The following is an 18,297-nucleotide window of genomic DNA, read 5'->3' on the forward strand; positions in this document are numbered from 1 at the left end:
CCCGTCCAGAGCTTTCAGGTAGTAGGACCCCTGCCTCTTGCAATTGATTACCCTATAGGGTCCTTCCCAATTGGGTCCCAGTTTTCCATGAGCTGGGTTCCTGGTCGCTAAGGAGACCCTTTTGAGGACAAGGTCCCCCACACCGAATCGTCTGGGTTTTACCATGGCATCATGCTGTCTGGCCATGAGATTTTTGTACCTTGCCATCCTTTGCTCCGCATCCATTCTTACCTCGTCAATAAGATCGAGGTCAAGGCGAAGTTATTCCCCATTGTCTTTCTCTTAGTACTCCATAACTCGGTGACTTGCCATATGGACCTCCACTGGTATGACAGCTTCACTCCCATAGGCTAGTTTAAAAGGGGTCTCTCCTGTCGGAGTTCGTGCAATCGTCCTATAGGCCCAAAGAACACCTGGTAGTTCGTCTGGCCATATCCCTTTTGCCCCCTCGAGCCGAGTCTTGATGATTTTCAGCAGGGATCAGTTTGCTACTTCTGCTTGTCCATTTGCCTGTGGATGGGAGGGTGAAGAATAGTGATTCTTGATCCCAAAATGATTGCAAAAGTCCCTGAAGGGTGCATTGTCAAATTGACGTTCGTTGTCAGATACTAATACCCTGGGTACTCCGAACCTACATAGGATATTCTTCCATACAAAATTTTTCACGTTCTGCTGAGTGATTGCTACAAGAGGCTCGACTTCTACCCACTTGGTAAAGTAATCTATTCCTACCACCAAAAACTTCATCTGCCGGATTCCCATGGGGAAAGGGCCTAGGATATCCAATCCCCACTGTGCGAAGGGCCATGGGGCCATCATGGGGGTCTGGTACTCTAACGGCTGTCTAGGCACATTGCTATAACGTTGGCATTGGTCACAAACCTTGACATAGGCTTTAGCGTCTGCTTGCATTGTAGGCCAATAGTAGCCGGCACGGACGATCTTATGGACAAGCGACCTTGCTCCTGAATGATTTCCACACGATCCCTCATGAACTTCTCTTAGAACATAGTTTGACTCGTCAGGAGCCAAGCACCTTAAGTAAGGTTGGGAAAAACCTTGCTTGTATAACACTTCATTTATGAGGACGTACTTAGCTGACCTGACCCTTAACTTTCTCGCTTCATCCTTGTTTTCTAGAAGCCTTCCATCTCTGAGATATATCATTATCGAACTCATCCAATTTTCTCCTCCTCCTATATGTTGTATGTCAGGGATATCTATGCTCGGCATATATTGGATGTTGTCGCACTTGTCTGTGACTCCTGCCGAAGCGGCTTTTGCCAAGGCGTCTACTTCCGCATTTTGCTCCCTAGGAAGTTGAACAAAACTTATGGCTGAAAATTTTCGTGCAAGGCGTTTCACTTTGTTGAGGTATTTCTTCATTCGATCTTCCTTAGTATCGCACATCCCATTTACTTGATTAATGACCAGTTGAGAATCTCCTCTGATTGTTAACGATTCTACCCCTAAGGACTTGGCTAATTCCAACCCCTTGAGTAGAGCCTCGTACTCGGCTTCGTTGTTGGTGGTTTGATACTGCAGACGGGCCGCATACTCCAACCTGTCACCCTCAAGGGACTTCATTACAATTCCAATTCCTCCTGCATACAGTGTGGATGATCCGTCTACATTAATCACCCACATTTCACTTTCTTCGTCCTTGTCCAGGTCGTCTTGGCTGGAGGTGAATTCTGCGATGAAATCTACCAACGCCTGCGCCTTTATCGTACTCCTTGGGAGGTATCTGACATCGAATTCACTGAGCTCAACGGCCCACTATACTAGCCATCCAGCGGCTTCCAACTTGCTCATTGCCTTTTTTATGGGATGGTCTGTTAGGACGTTGATGACGTGTGCCTGGAAATAATGTCTTAGCTTCTTGGAAGCCGTGATCAATGCGAAGGCTAGTTTCTCCATCATTGAGTATCGTCATTCTGCCCCCCTCATCGCGTGGCTTGTGTAATAGACCGGTTTTTGGACTCTCCCATCTTCTCTGACCAACGCTGAGCTTACTGCGTGCGTGGACACTGCCAAATACAAATACAACTCTTCTCTAGGCACAGATGGACTCAACAGCAGTGCTGTCATGAGATATGTCTTCAAATCTTGGAAGGCCCTTTAACACTCGTCCGTCCATTCAAATACCTTCCTCAGAACTTTAAAGAAAGGCAAACACTTATCAGTAGCTTTAGAGACAAACCTATTGAAGGCGGTGACCCGTCCAGTAAGAGACTGGACTTCCTTGATATTTTTCGGTGGCTCCATGTTCAGTATTGCCTGGATCTTATCTGGATTCGCCTCAATTCCCCGGTGCAACACCATAAACCCCAAGAATTTCCCCGATGAAACTCCGAAAGCACACTTGCTTGGATTTAATTTCATGTTGTACCATCGCAACGTATCAAAAGTCTCTTGAAGGTCGTCCAGATGTTTATCCTCGTCCTGGCTCTTCACCAGCATGTCGTCTACATAAACCTCCACATTTCGCCCGATTTGAGGACGGAACATATGGTTAACCAGCCTTTGGTAGGTCGCCTCCGCGTTCTTCAAACCGAAGGGCATTACCTTGTAGCAATACAACCCTTGGCTCGTGATGAATGAGGTCTTCTCCTGATCCGCTTCATCCATTTGTATCTGGTTATAACCTAAGAAAGCGTCCATGAAGCTAAGTATCCTGTGACTTGCCATCGAGTCCACTAACTGGTCAATGTGTGGCAATGGGTAGCTATCCTTGGGGCAAGCTTTGTTTAGATCAGTGAAGTCCACGCACATTCGCCACTTGCCATTAGCTTTCTTGACCATGACCACGTTCGCCAACCAATCTGGGTAATGAACTTCTCGGATGAACTTCGCGGCGACCAACTTCTGCACCTCTTCCTTAATGGCATTGTCTCGCTCGGGAGCGAAAACTCTTTTCTTCTGACGCACTGGTTTCGAATAGGGACACACACTCAGGCTATGGGTAATGACACTCGGATCAATGCCAGGCATGTCCTCATGACTCCATGCAAAGACATCGGGGTTTTTCTTCAAAAACCGGACCAAAGCACACTTTGCCCCCTCTTCCATGCTCGCCCCAACTCTAGTATACTTCTCAGGCTGGTTATCGTCCAAAGAGATGTCCTCTAGTGCTTCAGTGGGTTCCGACGCGATTCTCCGCCCGTCTATACTCATTGCCTGCATGTGCTTGTCCATTGCCAACATTGCTAAATAGCATTCTCTGGCAACCAACTGATCTCCTTGTACGTGGCCTACCCCGTGCTCAGTTGAAAATTTGATGGACAGGTGGTAAGTAGAGGTTACCGCCTTCCAGCTATTCAAAGTTGGTTTCCCAATAATTGCATTATATGACGACGCACAATCGACAACAAGAAAATTTACCTCCTTGGTTATCTACTGTGGATATGTTCCAACGACCACCGGTAATGTAATGGTACCCACCGGTTGCACCTTCATTCCTCCAAATCCTACCAACGGCGAGTTCACTGGTCAAAGTTGATCTCTTCCTAGCCTCATTTGTTGGAATGCGGGGTAGTAAAGGATGTCCGCAGAGCTGCCATTGTCTATCAACACCCTTCTGGTCATGTAGTCAGAGATGAGTAGGGTGATGACTATCGCGTCATCATGTGGGTGATGAAGTCGTCTTGCTTCCTTGTCCGTGAACGTAACGACATGCTGGTCTACTTCCCTGGTCCTAGGTCGTCCGGACAACTGGATGTTCTGCACCACCTTCAGATATGTCTTCCTTGACTTGGATGACTGGGCCGTCAAGTTTCCTCCTATAATTACCCTTATTTATCCTAGTGGGGGACGTGATGATTCTTCCACCTTGGCTTTCATTTTCTCATCTCTTTGGTCTCGTCCGAGGAAGTTCCTCAGTTTTCCTAGTTTAATGAGATTTTCTATCTACTGCTTCAAGTCAAAGCACTCGTCCGTGTCATGCCTGTGGTCTCTGTGAAAGCGACAGTATTTGCTCCTATTACGCTTGTTGGGGTCTCCCTTCATTTTATCCGGCCACTTCAAGGACGGATCGTCCTTGATCTGCATAAGAACTTGCTCTAGCGGCATAGTCAAGGGGGTGTATTGCTGATTTCTCGCGGAGGAACTCACCTTTTTACTATCCTTATCCTTCCTCTCGTCTACCCTAGCTTTCTTTGGACGAGGTCCCTGATCCGGATAACGATGGTGACCCACTTCCGAGCGTTCTGCCATTTTTCTTTTCTTGGCTATGATAGCGTCTTCAGAATTCATAAAATTCTGGGCCAAATGGACGAGCTCGGCCATAGTCTGTGGTTCCTGCTCGTAGAGCTTATGAATGAACAAGTCAGAATTGACCCTATTGTGGAAAGCGGCCAGCAATAACTTGTCATCCATCTCGTCCACCGTCAAGGCTTCTCTATTAAACCGGGTGATAAAGGATCGCAAACTCTCATTTTCCCCTTGCTCTATAGTCAGTAGACTAGAGGAGGAACGTTTGTGACGCTGTCCTCCAATGAAATTGTTGACAAACAGCTTACTCAACTCTTCAAATGATCCCACCGAGTTTGGGAGAATCTTACTGAACCACACTCGCGCTGGTCCCTTAAGTGTGGTGATAAAAGCTCTGCACATGATCTCGTCCGGGACCCCCTGCAGGTGCATGGTCGTCTTGAAAGTTGCAATGTGATCGCAAGGGTCACGATTTCCATCGTACGAGTCTAAAGAAGGCATTTTGAATTTCGGGAGTAGAGGATGACTGTTGATGGAAGCTGTGAAAGGGGAGTCCGTTCGGAGGACCATATCGTCTACTGGGTTTGCCCTCCTCATATTCTCCCTCATCTCATCCATGGCTTTTCTCATCTGGTCCATCTCTCTCTCCAAGTGCGGCATCCTTCTTGAAGTGGTACCCCTTGTCTGATTCTCGGACTCGACATTTTTCCCTCCTCCTTCCTGACTCGGGGCCCGTCCCTCCATGTGCCCTTCTTGGCGCTGCCTCCTGAGGTTGATCTCTCTATTCAACTCCTGGTTCTGAAGTGTCAGTTCCTCCATAGCGGCAGCCATGGATTGTATGTGTTGAATAGAAGGCAGTTGCATTACAGGTGCTGATCTGCGATTGCGAAGGGGATTACTAGATGCATCCCTACTCTCCTGGTGGCCTGGGCTGGTAGCCTTTGATCTTGTTTGAACCATTCAGCCTTTTGTCTGGGATAGAGTAACCTTTACAACAAAAACACGATTGAACCAAAAAGGACAGTGAGTAGTGTTTGTATGCTCTGCTCTTGTTAGTCTTATTCCCACAGACGGCGCCAACTGATGATGCAAAGAAGATCAGTAGGCTGGATGCTTCGGACTTGAAAGGACCACTTGCTCTCTCTGCGGCCTGAAGAAAAAAAGAAAAGCGAATCAAAGGTGACCGAAGCTGCCGGCCAAAAACCCTCCGATGGCAAAGTTAGTTTTTCTCTCTATATTTTTGGAGTTTCAACTTTTTTGGAGTAAAATCAACGTACCTTTGCCTTGTCTGAATCAGTCTTTATATAGTGCTCTCATAGACGGTTATCGAAATTGGAACCTCCCTTGGATTCAAGGAGGCGCAAGGATTAAACGTAACTCCCACAACCGTTTAGGAGTTATTGCTTCTATTTCACAACGGATACCTGACAGTTATGCGTGGGATAAGGAATTATCACATTATATTCGGAGATTTTCCTAAGTATGATACCCTCGTCCTGGAATTCCTTAGTTGAGTGTACTTTGGCACATGCGCAGGGGCTATCTCGTCTAACAGACAAACTCCTTTAAGACGAGGTTGTCCGCGCTCTGGACGAGCGCCTATTATCTGGTGGTGCTTATCTCGTCCAGAGCTCTTCTTCCTTGGACGAGGTAGTTGCAGGTAGGTTCCAGAGGGTGTTTACAATTCCAGCCGGGTTACGGACGACCTGTATGGACGACTTGGAGATAGGCAAAATCAGTACCCTATCAATATTGATGTTTGTTTATTTTAACAAGTTTTTTTCATAATAAACCTAATTAACAACTCGGGTTTAAAACTTGTTAATTCTATCAATCGGGGTCTAAATTTTCCAACAACAGCTTTAAGCAAGAAATTACCAATACCACTTAGACCTTTGGAGACCAAAGTTAAGGTTTTGAAGGAGGGGTTTTATTATGCTTGGGATGTGGGAGTACACGATGTGGTTTTTTAGAGTGACTCCAAGATCGTCGTTGATGCATTAAATGGAATAAGTGAAGCTTTAGTTTCTATTGAAATTATTGTTGTGGGGATTAGAAATAAACTGCAGGATTTTAAATGCATGAGTATATCCAATGTTAAGCGAAACAACAATCATCTAGTTCATCTTTTGGTTCAATATGCCAAAAAATATTGATGGTTAAGTAACTTGGATAGAGAAAATCCTAATGTGATTGAGTACGCATTAGCTCATGATGTATTGTTTTTATTTTCTTCTTAATATAGTTACGATCTTATTATTAAAAAAGAAAAGTTCGTAGATGATTTATTTATTTTTAAATAAATAATAAAATTAAATTGAGAAATTAGAAAATGTAGGGTGTCAAATGACTACTAGTATTTATAAATAATTGTTTAAATTGCCATGAGTTGGAGGAATTAACTTAATGGAAGAATTCTTTTTTTTTAGAAATAATAAAAATAAATCGAGAATGGATCAAAATTAGGGAGTGTAAAATGTCATATGACTAAAAGTACACATGAATAGTTGTTTGAATTACCATATAGTGAGTTAAAGGAATTGACTTCATAGGTAATTTTTTTTTTTCAAAAAAAAAATTTTGAAAAACGATCAAAATTAGAAAGTGTAAGGTACCAAGGTAGAAAGTACACATGAATAGTCGAAGGAATTTTGATCCAAACTGATTAGAGATAAATTCAGTCTATATGTTATTAAGTTTAATAGTAATTTAAACCAACTATTTCAAATTAGGTAAAAAGTCTTGTGGCTCATTTTTCAAATATAGATTTGAACGTCTTCTTCCCTCTTTAATGTTTACTTTCGTCACTTTTGGTTCAACAAATACTCTATTTTCAAGTAGAGGCCAAATTAACCTCAAATTTTTGAGTTAAGGTCAACACAAGTTTTTTTTTTTGATACACAGGTCAACACAAGTTGAAACTAGAGGTATGCACCAATGGCTGTTAGGTGAGTATGTCTGTCACATCTCATCTCTCTCGTCGACTTCGTGCAAACCAGCTTGTGCTTCAGATGCTACGTGTAAACTCCGCGTGAAGATCGACGGAGCAGAATTATGGATACTGACAATCACCAATAGATATCTATTAAAAGCTTGTCAGTCAATTCGCATTAAAGAGTCCGGGCCAAGGACCCCACCATTAATTAATTAGGTCCCAAACCCACCGTAAAAGCTAAGCAAGTTATGGATATGAATTTTTATTTTTGGTTAAATAGAATTATATCGATTATAGCAACAATTACGTCCATTTGCAAAGTCCATTCTAATTAGTTCAACTACGATTTAATTTTATTTTGGTCAGTACTAAAAATTAATTGTTACTTTTATTTAATAATAAATAACTATTATTACAAAATATTTATAATAATTCAGCTTTATCCAAAGTCAGCTTAGGTTTCACTTTCATTACAGTAGCAAAAAATATGATTACTTATTATGAATGAATTTCTTGGTCATATTAGTTGCTATTTGTCATGGTTTATTAATTCAAGTTTAGAGTATTATTTATTAAAATAAATATGTTTGTAAATAAACTATCTAACATTAAACTATTCCAAACAAACTCTTCAAACAAAGATTAACGATATAATCCGTATATAAATAATATAAATATATAATCAAAAAACAAAAAGGAATGAAAGTCCGATTATTTTATTATAGAAAAAAGTAAGAGATTGGGCATGCTATGAATGAAAATAAGAAAAATAAGAATGCCGTCCCGACACCAACAGTGTACCAATTAGTTTAACGAAAGAAAATAAGAAAAATAAGAAAATAATGAGTGTGCAGCAGAAGTTGAAAATTTCTACCATTTCTTCTAGAGATGTATGAAGGGGTGATCCAAGGCATTCGTAGAATATGAAAAATAAATAAATAAATAAATAATTTCTTTTTATCACTGACCGTCTGTTTTAATTATGATATTTTAGGGTCCGTTTGAATAGAGCTTATTGCTGAAAATTGAAAACTGAAAACTGAAAACACTGTAGCAAAATAATTTTTAAATGTGTGAATAGTACCGTATGACCTATTTTTAATAAAAAAAATTTTGTAAAGTGAAGTTTGTGGGTTCCATAAACAGTACATGGGACCCACAAATGTGTTGAAAGTCAACAAAATGCGGTTACTGTTCACATGAACAGTAGCCTTGTCCCCTGACCCGTGCTGCAGCAGCAGCAGAAGAAAAAAAAAAAAAAAAAAAAAAAACAGAAAACTCAGACGCAGCACTCCCGCAGACGCAGACGCTGTATCCAAACTCAGCCTCACTCTCTTCTTTTATTAAAAATTGGTAAATAATTTACTTTGAAAGTCATAAAGTTCTTAAAGCTTATAAAAATAATGGATGAGGCTAAATTACGGAATGAGTTACATCTTCAGATTTTCTTTGATAAAAGTAAAAATTTTGTCGATTCTTATAATTTGATAGTATTCACGCTAATCAAAATAATTTTGTTTATTCTTCTAAAAAAAGGTAATCGTGTTTCTTGAAAAAAAAAAAAAAAAAAAACTGTGACTGCAAGGCTAAAAATCTTCTTTAATCTTTTGTGATCAGTTCATGGAAAGAGGGAAATAAAATCATTTGATTTTAATGTAAAATATACAGCAATTCTTTTTTTTTGGGGGGTGGGCTAAGGTGCTTTTTGATGGTAATATATCTAACTTTACAACTAATTCAATGTTGCCATTTTTTTTTTCTTCAGAGTTTCAACTTATATGGCGTCCGCTTTTGATAATAACTCTTTATTATCAGATCAAGACATCAATCAGTTTTTGGTGTAGGCGGAGATTAAACTCCAGATTTCTTATACAACCATCAGAGACTTTATCAGCTGAGTTAACTGGAATCCACAATGTTGCCATATTTTTTAATTATGATCTTGTTGCCATTTTAAACCCTTTTTTTTCGTTTCTTTCATCTCATTTGTTCATAATTATTGTTCAATCAAGAAGAAAACTTGACAAAGAAGAAAGCAACCAAATAATAAAGGAGAGAAAACAAAAAGATGTCTAAAATACTTTTGAGAGCCACACACATCATGTGTGGCTTTGTTTTCAACTATTTAAAACTTTTTGAAAACGTAATCTAATAGGATCATAATCTTATAATTCAACAAAAAATTTGTGATGTTTTTAATAAAAATTTTAGATGGTGTAGCAGTTTTCTCAGATAACAACAGCTCTAGGTTCGATGCTGTGATAAAAAACTCAAGGGGAGAAGTTATGGCAGCGATGATAGTTAAGGGCCCTGCAGTCCAGTGCAGCGAGGAGGCAGAATTGCTTGCTTGTCGTAAGGCGACGGAGTTTGCAACAGATACCGACTTAACGAAACTGATAGTTAAGGGAGACAATATGAATTATATTATGCATCTTATTGTATATCTTTAAATGTATCCATGCATATGTATAGAGTTACAATCTAGTTAAGGTGCTTTTTAATGGTAATATATCTAACTTTACAATTAATTCAATGTTGCCACTTTTTTTTTTTTAGAGTTTCAATCTATATGGCATCCGCTTTTGATAATAGCTCTTTATTATCAGACCAAGACACCAATCAGTTTTTGGTGTAGGCGGAGATTAAACTCCAGATCTCTTATATAACCATCAGAGACTTTACCAACTGAGTTAACTGGAATCCACAATGTTGCCATATTTTTTAATTATGATCTTGTTGGCATTTTAAACCTTTTTTTTTTTTTCCTTTCTTTCATCTCATTCGATTTGTTCATAATTATTGTTCAATCAAGAAGAAAACTTGACAAAGAAGAAAGCAACCAAATAATAAAGGAGAGAAAACAAAAAGATGTCTAAAATACTTTTGAGAGCCACACACATCATGTGTGGCTTTCGTTTTCAACTATTTAAAACTTTTTGAAAACGTAATCTAATAGGATCATAATCTTATAATTCAACAAAAAATTTGTGATATTTTTAATAAAAATTTTAGATGGTGTAGCAGTTTTCTCGAATAACAACAATTCTAGGTTCGATGCTGTGATAAAAAACTCAAGGGGAGAAGTTATGGCAGCGATGATAGTTAAGGGCCCTGCAGTCCAGTGCAGCGAGGAGGCAGAATTGCTTGCTTGTCATAAGGCGACGGAGTTTGCTACAGATACTGGCTTAACGAAACTGATAGTTAAGGGAGACAATATGAATTATATTATAGCATCTTATTGTATATCTTTAAATGTATCCATGCATATACATGGAGTTGCAATCTAGTTAGTTATAACCCAAGACTACAACCTTATTTAATTAAAAATAAATAATACTACATATTTTGAAAATCATACTGTTGAATTGCATATTCTTTACGCTCTTAATACAAATTTCAAATTTTGTGTTAATCGGATATTATTTATTATATAATCTATAAGTTTATATTTTATGCATAATTTTAAACTACAAAAATTTGCAATTTAAATAATTTATTGATGACATAGTTATTGATCTTTAATTTTCTAGAAATTTTACATGCATGGAGAATATATGAAAAAAAATGTAATCTCATGATGAATTTGTCAAAATTCTCCTTCAATAAAAAGATATTAAGTAAGGTTGTAGCCTTAGGCTACAATCAATTTTGTAGCTAAACTTTATCCTTAATTAATTAGGAAACACTACAATTTAACCCCCTCCTAAACTTTAAAATCAAGAAAATGTACCCCCTTAAATATTGAAAATTAGCAAAAAACCCACAACCGCAGCTGCTAAACAAAATCTTGTGTAAAGATAGTTTTTCGTGTTTTTCAGTGTTTGATAACATAAAAAAAATAGTCAAAGGAAAACTATCTTTAGAAATTGTTTTCTACTTTTTTTTTTTTTTTTTTGAAAACAACTCTATCTCATAGCAAGCTAAATAAGGGAAGTTTGAAAATTATTTTTCAACTTATTTAAGGTTGCTATCAAACATAGAAAAATAAAATACTTTTATAGAAAATACTTTTTAGAAAATAACTCATTTTCTAAAAATTATTATTGCCGAAATAAGTAGAACGTTAATGGAAATTAGTACTACAAGGAGTAAGCTGCTAATTTTCAATACTCCAAGGAGAACATTAATCAACACGTGAGGAAGTGAACAATACCAATATATATATATATATGGGGGATATTGAAATTTTGCCATTATTTTGCAAAAATAACAGCAAGATATTATTGTTTCGAAACTATTTATGTTTGTGTCTTTATTTTTGAAATTCGATTTTAACAAAATCGAGTTTGGTATAAATATCGAGTTATATGTAAATTTTTTAATTGAAACTTGACATTAGCAAAGTCAAGTTTCACTTAAATTTTTTTTAAAAATTAAGTGGCAAAATATGCATAGAAACTTATAACTCGTTTTTTTTTTTAATTGAGTACTAAAATAAGGACACAAACCTAAATAGTTTCCAAATAAGGATTTGTGTTAAATTTTTTACAAAATAAGGACAAAAGCTCAATATTCCCTATATATGTGTGTGTGCGCACATAGAATAGGAAAAAATTTGATTTTTTTATAACAAAAAAAAATTTTGATAGCAAAAAAAGTAAAATTTGATTTATTGCTTCACTTATGAAAATATTGAAAAGTGCAAAATCAGATAAATAGAAAATGGAAAAGAATAGGAAAAGGAAAAAGAAAATAAAAAAAGAGAACCTTTTTCGTTTTTCCCCATACTGTCCCCATATATCCAAATCATATTCTGTCTTTTAAATATAGCGCTCCTGATTGCCTGCTGCTTTTGTGGATCTATTTCACTTATTCTCTCTCCGTTTCACCTTCACTTTCAGTGTGCTGTTGTATAGTATAAATATCCATCATCCACATAATAATAGTACACAACCAGAACCAAAAGCGGATCACAGAATTCACAATCCACTAGAATTACCATCTCTCAGGTTTCTCAGATCTCACTCTCTCTCTCTCATCCGATCAACTTCTTCTTCTTCTTCTTCTTTGTATGCTTCTGATTACTCTGTTTTGACTGATATTTCTTTTTCTTCTTCTTTATAATAATTCTGGTTAATGGGTGCAGAGAAATGGCGCATATTCTGCTACATGGTACACTTCACGTTACTGTCTATGAGGTCGACAAGCTCCACAGTGGTGGTGGCGGCCCTAAGATCTTCCGCAAGGTTCTTCTGTCACCCTTTTTTACAATTCAATAAATTTGGATCTGACCCAATATTTGATCTCTGCTTTTTAAAGCTTGGATCATCGTTTTTTGTCTTTATATTTTGATACCCATTTGGTTTTTATAGTTAAAACATACGAAAAATCAAGTATATAGTAATGTTTGTTGGGAAAAAAAAATATTTTGTGTTTGTCTGTTTTGAAATTATCCTTATGGATTTTTGTATAATATCAAATGTTTTGTTAATTATGAGGAGTGATTTCCCAGCTGATTGTGTTATATTAGAATATATTAAAAGTGATGGACCACAACATTTATGATGTTGGTGGGGTGGTTGTTATTTTATGTGGATAGCCTTTTTTTAGTGATCAAAGTAATTAAAGATATTGAAAAATTAAAATGATATTTAGAAATATGGTTAATAACTATATTTTTTGTTATTTTTCTAGGAAATTCAATTCTTCATTTCAGATCCTTATGATCATGGTTTTACAATCATGCATTTGTAATAACTTACTAAGCAATGTTGTGAAGAAGCTCTGTTTGCTCTCTTTCACTTATTGCTTAGCGGATGGGTAATTTTGTAATCTTAAAACAGTTTCCAAACTATCTCATATCGCATACATGTCTATCTTGAAAGTAGGAGTTTTTTTTTGGCTAAGGTGGGTGTTAAAACTCCTACTTTCAAGATAGACTTGTATGCGATATGAGATAGTTACAAAACTGTTTTAAGGTGGATGTTGAAACTCTAGAAATAATCCTTTGGGCTGGTCCAAAAATGTTGTTTAGGAGTTTTGAACCTAAAACCTAATGGATTTAATGAGGGCTTGGGAATCACTAGGCCAACCCCTTGAGGTTATCTCAAAAGTATGTTAGTTCTTGGTCATAATGCCAACAAGGCGAGAGCTTGATGCTAGATGAAAACCATATAATTGTTTTAACATTTAAGAATAAGAAACTGATTTTGGTGTTTCTTGTCTTACTAAACTACTTCAATACTTATTTTTATGAAACTAAGCTTTATCCAGATCACAAATAGCAGTGACCAGTGCAGTGCTTTAAATCATGGGCTGCTGTCTCCCCCATATTCTTTTGAGTATTTTTATGGCAGCAAGATTTGTTAAAGATTGTGTGTGGGCTTTTCCTTTTTTATTTGTTCTTTCATTTATCAATGTATTTTTGGTGGATTGTTAGCATCATCTTCATCGTATGAATAATCCTTCCCCTGTTCATTTTATACACTACAAAGTATATAATCATTTTTATAATTTCCACTCTCTAATTATTTTTAGTTACTCTGATAATATGATGCTTCTTGTTGGAGTGTAGGTTTTCAAGTAATACATTTGCTTTTCCTTTCTTCTTCTTTCCCAAAATCTTACTGCTGAATTTATATTTTGTAGATTCTGGCAAACATTGAAGAGACAGTTGGTATTGGTAAAGGAGTTCCTAAAGTCTACGCAACCATTGATCTAGAAAAGGCGAGAGTTGGGAGGACCAGGATACTAGAAAATGAGCCTAACAATCCCAGGTGGTACGAGTCTTTTCATATCTACTGTGCTCATTTGGCTTCAAATGTTATTTTCACTGTCAAAGACGATAATCCTATTGGGGCAACCTTAATTGGAAGAGCATATGTACCTGTTGAAGAACTCTTAAATGGGGAGGAAGTGGATAGATGGGTTGATATCTTGGATAAAGAGAAAAATCCTGTAGGTTCGAAGATCCATGTGAAGCTACAATATTTTGATGTTGCAAAAGACCATAATTGGGCTCGGGGTATTAGAAGTCTTAAATTTCCTGGAGTGCCATACACATTCTTCTCACAGAGACAAGGATGTAGGATTTCTCTGTACCAAGATGCTCATGTCCCAGACAAATTTGTTCCTAAAATCCCTCTTGCTGGAGGCACACATTATGAGCCCCACAGATGTTGGGAAGACATTTTTGATGCAATAACTAATGCAAAACACTTGATCTACATTACTGGATGGTCTGTCTATACAGAAATTTCCTTGGTGAGGGACTCAAGGAGGCCAAAGTCTGGAGGAGACATCTTCCTTGGTGATCTGCTTAAGAAAAAGGCAAGTGAAGGTGTTAGGGTTCTTATGCTTGTTTGGGATGACAGGACTTCTGTTGGGTTACTGAAAAAGGATGGATTGATGGCCACTCACGATGAAGAAACTGAACATTACTTCCAGAATACTGATGTGCACTGTGTCTTGTGTCCCCGAAATCCTGATGATGGTGGAAGCATTGTTCAGGACTTATCGATTTCAACCATGTTCACTCATCACCAGAAGATTGTGGTGGTGGACAGTGAAATGCCTGGTGGAGGGTCACAAAAGAGGAGAATTGTGAGTTTCGTTGGGGGTATTGATCTTTGTGATGGGAGATATGATACCCCCTTTCATTCACTCTTCAGGACATTGGACACTGCACATCATGATGATTTTCATCAGCCAAATTTTGAGGGTGCTTCAATTACAAAAGGTGGTCCAAGGGAACCGTGGCATGATATCCACTCCCGGCTTGAAGGACCAATTGCTTGGGATGTCTTATTTAATTTTGAGCAGAGGTGGAGAAAGCAAGGTGGTAAGGATTTACTTGTTCAGCTTAGAGAGCTTGATGAAATCATCATCCCTCCATCTCCAGTTATGTTTCCAGATGACAATGAGACATGGAATGTGCAGTTGTTTAGATCCATTGATGGTGGGGCTGCTTTTGGCTTCCCAGAGACACCTGAAGATGCAGCCAGAGCTGGGCTTGTCAGTGGGAAGGATAATATCATTGACCGAAGCATTCAGGATGCTTACATTAATGCTATTCGACGTGCAAAGGATTTCATTTACATTGAGAATCAGTATTTCCTGGGAAGTTCTTTTTGCTGGAGTGCTGATGATATCAAGCCTGAGGAAATTGGTGCTCTGCATCTGATTCCAAAGGAGCTTTCACTTAAGATTGTCAGCAAGATTGAAGCAGGGGAGAGGTTTACTGTCTATGTTGTTGTCCCGATGTGGCCAGAGGGTATGCCAGAGAGTGGATCAGTTCAGGCCATATTAGATTGGCAGAGGAGGACAATGGAGATGATGTATAAAGATATTATTCAGGCTCTGAAAGCCAAGGGTATTGATGAGGATCCTCGGAATTATTTGACATTTTTCTGCCTTGGAAATCGGGAGGTGAAAAAGCAGGGTGAATATGAACCATCAGAAAAACCACCACCTGATTCAGATTACAGTCGAGCTCAGGAGTCCCGGCGCTTCATGATCTATGTTCATGCTAAGATGATGATTGGTAAGATATGCCACCTACACTGTTTGAACCCTAGTTTTTTGTTTTTTGTTTTTTCATTTTTCATTTTTCGCTTTTTGTTTTTGTTTTTGTTTTTAATTTAAATCTTTTACCCAAATTTGAAACTTGTACAACATGCTAGCATATTTGAACCCCAGAACCCAGTCAATCTCAAAAGAATTTATCGACTTATATGACATTTCTCGTCTTAATGTAAATATTTTGTGTCAAGTCTGGAACTGACCTATGCCTTTTTGCAGTTGATGATGAATATATAATAATTGGATCTGCCAACATCAACCAGAGATCAATGGATGGAGCTAGGGACTCTGAGATAGCAATGGGAGCTTACCAACCATATCATCTGGCTAACAGGCAGCCAGCACGTGGTCAGATCCATGGTTTCCGTCTGTCACTATGGTATGAGCACCTTGGCATGCTGGATGATTCATTCTTTCACCCTGAAAGCGAGGAGTGTATCAGTAAGTTGAACCAGATTTCTGACAAATATTGGGATCTGTATTCAAGTGAGACACTTGAACGTGACCTGCCAGGACACTTGCTGCGTTACCCTGTCGGGGTTGATAGTGAAGGAAACGTCACACAGCTGCCTGGATTTGAGTTCTTCCCTGACACCAAGGCTCGTGTTCTGGGTGCCAAATCTGACTACATGCCTCCAATCCTTACTACTTAGTGGTATTTTCTGCTTGGTTTATGATAATAACAGCCTTTCGCTTTGCATATACTTTTATAATTTTAGTTTTTATGGTTGAGCAATAAATCTTTTTTATGTGTGAACCTGCAGAGAGATCATTTTTCTGTCAGGATGTTCATAGCAGTGCTTATAGGGACGTGGTAATGCTGTGTGATTCTGATTCTGACGATTATAACTTATGAGTACTGTTTATCTGGCTTAAGAATGTTTTTCTTATGTTTTTTTATCATATTAATATTGAATATTTTCTGTTCTTGCAACTCTATTTGAGATTGGCTTATAACAATTTGAACCTACCTATGTTCCTTCATTAGTTCATTAAATTCATCGCCAGGTTTCCTCTTAGCTCACTAAAATTGTGAACAGGGTGTGGATATTAATTATCGACAATGTTTAACATAACTGATCATAGTTAAGTATTCAAATATTTTCAAATTCTCAAACTTCACTACTTTGGCATAATTGCTCCGCTCATGTTTTTATGCTTTGGAACATACACAAAATACCCAATATCTTCACAAAATACCCAATATCTGCAAAATCCCAATTCACAGCTAAGCTCGCTCACTCTCAATGTTCACAAATAGCAAAGCTTTCCAGATCTCCAACCAAACCATTTGCGAAATCTCCAATAATGGGCATAAATTCCTTGAAAATACAACCAAGCAAAAAATCTCAAAACGAAAAGACTGATTTACAAAATAAGTCCCAGTCTTCATAGCCAACCATGACTGGCAGTTTGTGAGTATGGGAGACTTTACACGAAAATTCTAATGCTCCTGGAGTTGGGAGAAATGATGTTCTGTCAACATTCTTGGTAGATCTAACTATGTATTTAATGAGCAGATTTTGCTATGAATATAAGAGTAAGGAGTATCATTTTTTGGGCTTCGAAAATATTTAAGAATTCACAAGACAGTTAGTGAATGACTAATTTGGAGGACATGTTATTTGAGTGGGCTCTGATGGTGGTCAGCTAGTTGTCAGTACATTTAGATAAAGAAATAGTACTAGAGAGAAGGAATAAAAACGATTTGTCCATACAATTTGTTTGAACAAGTTTACAAGCGTGAATAACCACCATGCATATAATGACCAAAATATTACTTTTGTCAATCGAATCTAAAGGCAAACTTCTGAACCTAAAATAACTTATATGGTAGGTAGAGAATATGGTACTTCCCTATGGTGACGAACAGATCAATAAAAAATATAGGATTGACCTAAGAAAATCCCTGCCCTCAAGAAATAATTGGATAAATTTTTTGGATGACTTTTTTCAATCTAATACTAATGCTTTTGTTCCAACTAACTAAGAGTGTAGCCAGGATTACCAAAACATCAATTGGTTTTTAGTGTAGGTGGGAATTGAACCTTAACTTTCTTATTCAACAATCAGAGACTTTATCATTTTGTCTAACTGGAATTCACTAAATTTTTCTTATTTTAAACTCTAATGATTGTTGGTTTGAGTTACAGGGAATAATTTGTCATTATACCTAAAATCTAAAGAGATTGAAGAGGGAGGCACAGGAAAAAATTACTGAAACAAAAGTAAATAAATAAAGTTCATAGAGAGTGAAACGGTTTAGAATCAAAATTAGATTTCATTCAAACTTGATTGAAGCTGGAGAGAGATAGAGAGTGAAAAACTGTTAATGAGAAGCCCAAGATTGGTATATATATATATATATATATATATATATATATATGAGTTTTGAAGTTAAGATCCTTGGAAGTGTTTAAGTCAATTAAGTTGTATTTCTTTCTCTGTCTCTCTCTTTTGGAAGCGATGGCCTAGTAGTCATCACTTGCTGCGGTGGTTGAAGGGGAAGTAAACCTAGAAGTGGATGTTTGATAATGGTGATGATGATAGTGTGATAGTCTTCTGAGTTCTCACTTTATTAAAGAGAGTCCAATGCTTTTTTTTTTTTTTTTTTAAGTATGTGGAAGAAT

General features: G+C 37.6%; 1 protein-coding gene across 2 annotated transcripts; it reads left to right on the plus strand.

Moving 5' to 3' along the window:
* Positions 1–11,960: 11,960 nt before the first annotated feature.
* On the plus strand, positions 11,961–16,601 carry LOC142636879 (phospholipase D alpha 1). Of its 2 annotated transcripts, XM_075811169.1 has the most exons (5): positions 11,961–12,096; positions 12,234–12,333; positions 13,736–15,629; positions 15,887–16,322; positions 16,432–16,601. In XM_075811169.1, exons 2-4 carry the CDS (start codon positions 12,238–12,240, stop codon positions 16,318–16,320), a joined length of 2,424 nt encoding a protein of 807 aa, XP_075667284.1. In that variant the 5' UTR covers positions 11,961–12,096; positions 12,234–12,237; the 3' UTR covers positions 16,321–16,322; positions 16,432–16,601. The 2 variants fall into 2 exon arrangements, with proteins under 2 accessions (XP_075667284.1, XP_075667283.1); XM_075811168.1 differs by having other exon boundaries at positions 12,046–12,153; positions 15,887–16,601.
* The last annotated feature ends 1,696 nt before the right edge of the window (positions 16,602–18,297 follow it).

Source organism: Castanea sativa, chromosome 5 (genome assembly GCF_040712315.1).
Source record: "Castanea sativa cultivar Marrone di Chiusa Pesio chromosome 5, ASM4071231v1".
Lineage (NCBI taxonomy): Eukaryota > Viridiplantae > Streptophyta > Magnoliopsida > Fagales > Fagaceae > Castanea > Castanea sativa.

Excerpts from the sequence above, each read along its gene's own strand:
- LOC142636879 (XM_075811169.1), top strand. The coding sequence starts at position 12,238 with ATGGCGCATATTCTGCTACATGGTACACTTCACGTTACTGTCTATGAG. Across the intron at positions 12,334-13,735 it reads GCCCTAAGATCTTCCGCAAG|ATTCTGGCAAACATTGAAGA; the intron begins GTTCTTCTGTCA and ends TATATTTTGTAG. Across the intron at positions 15,630-15,886 it reads TCATGCTAAGATGATGATTG|TTGATGATGAATATATAATA; the intron begins GTAAGATATGCC and ends GCCTTTTTGCAG.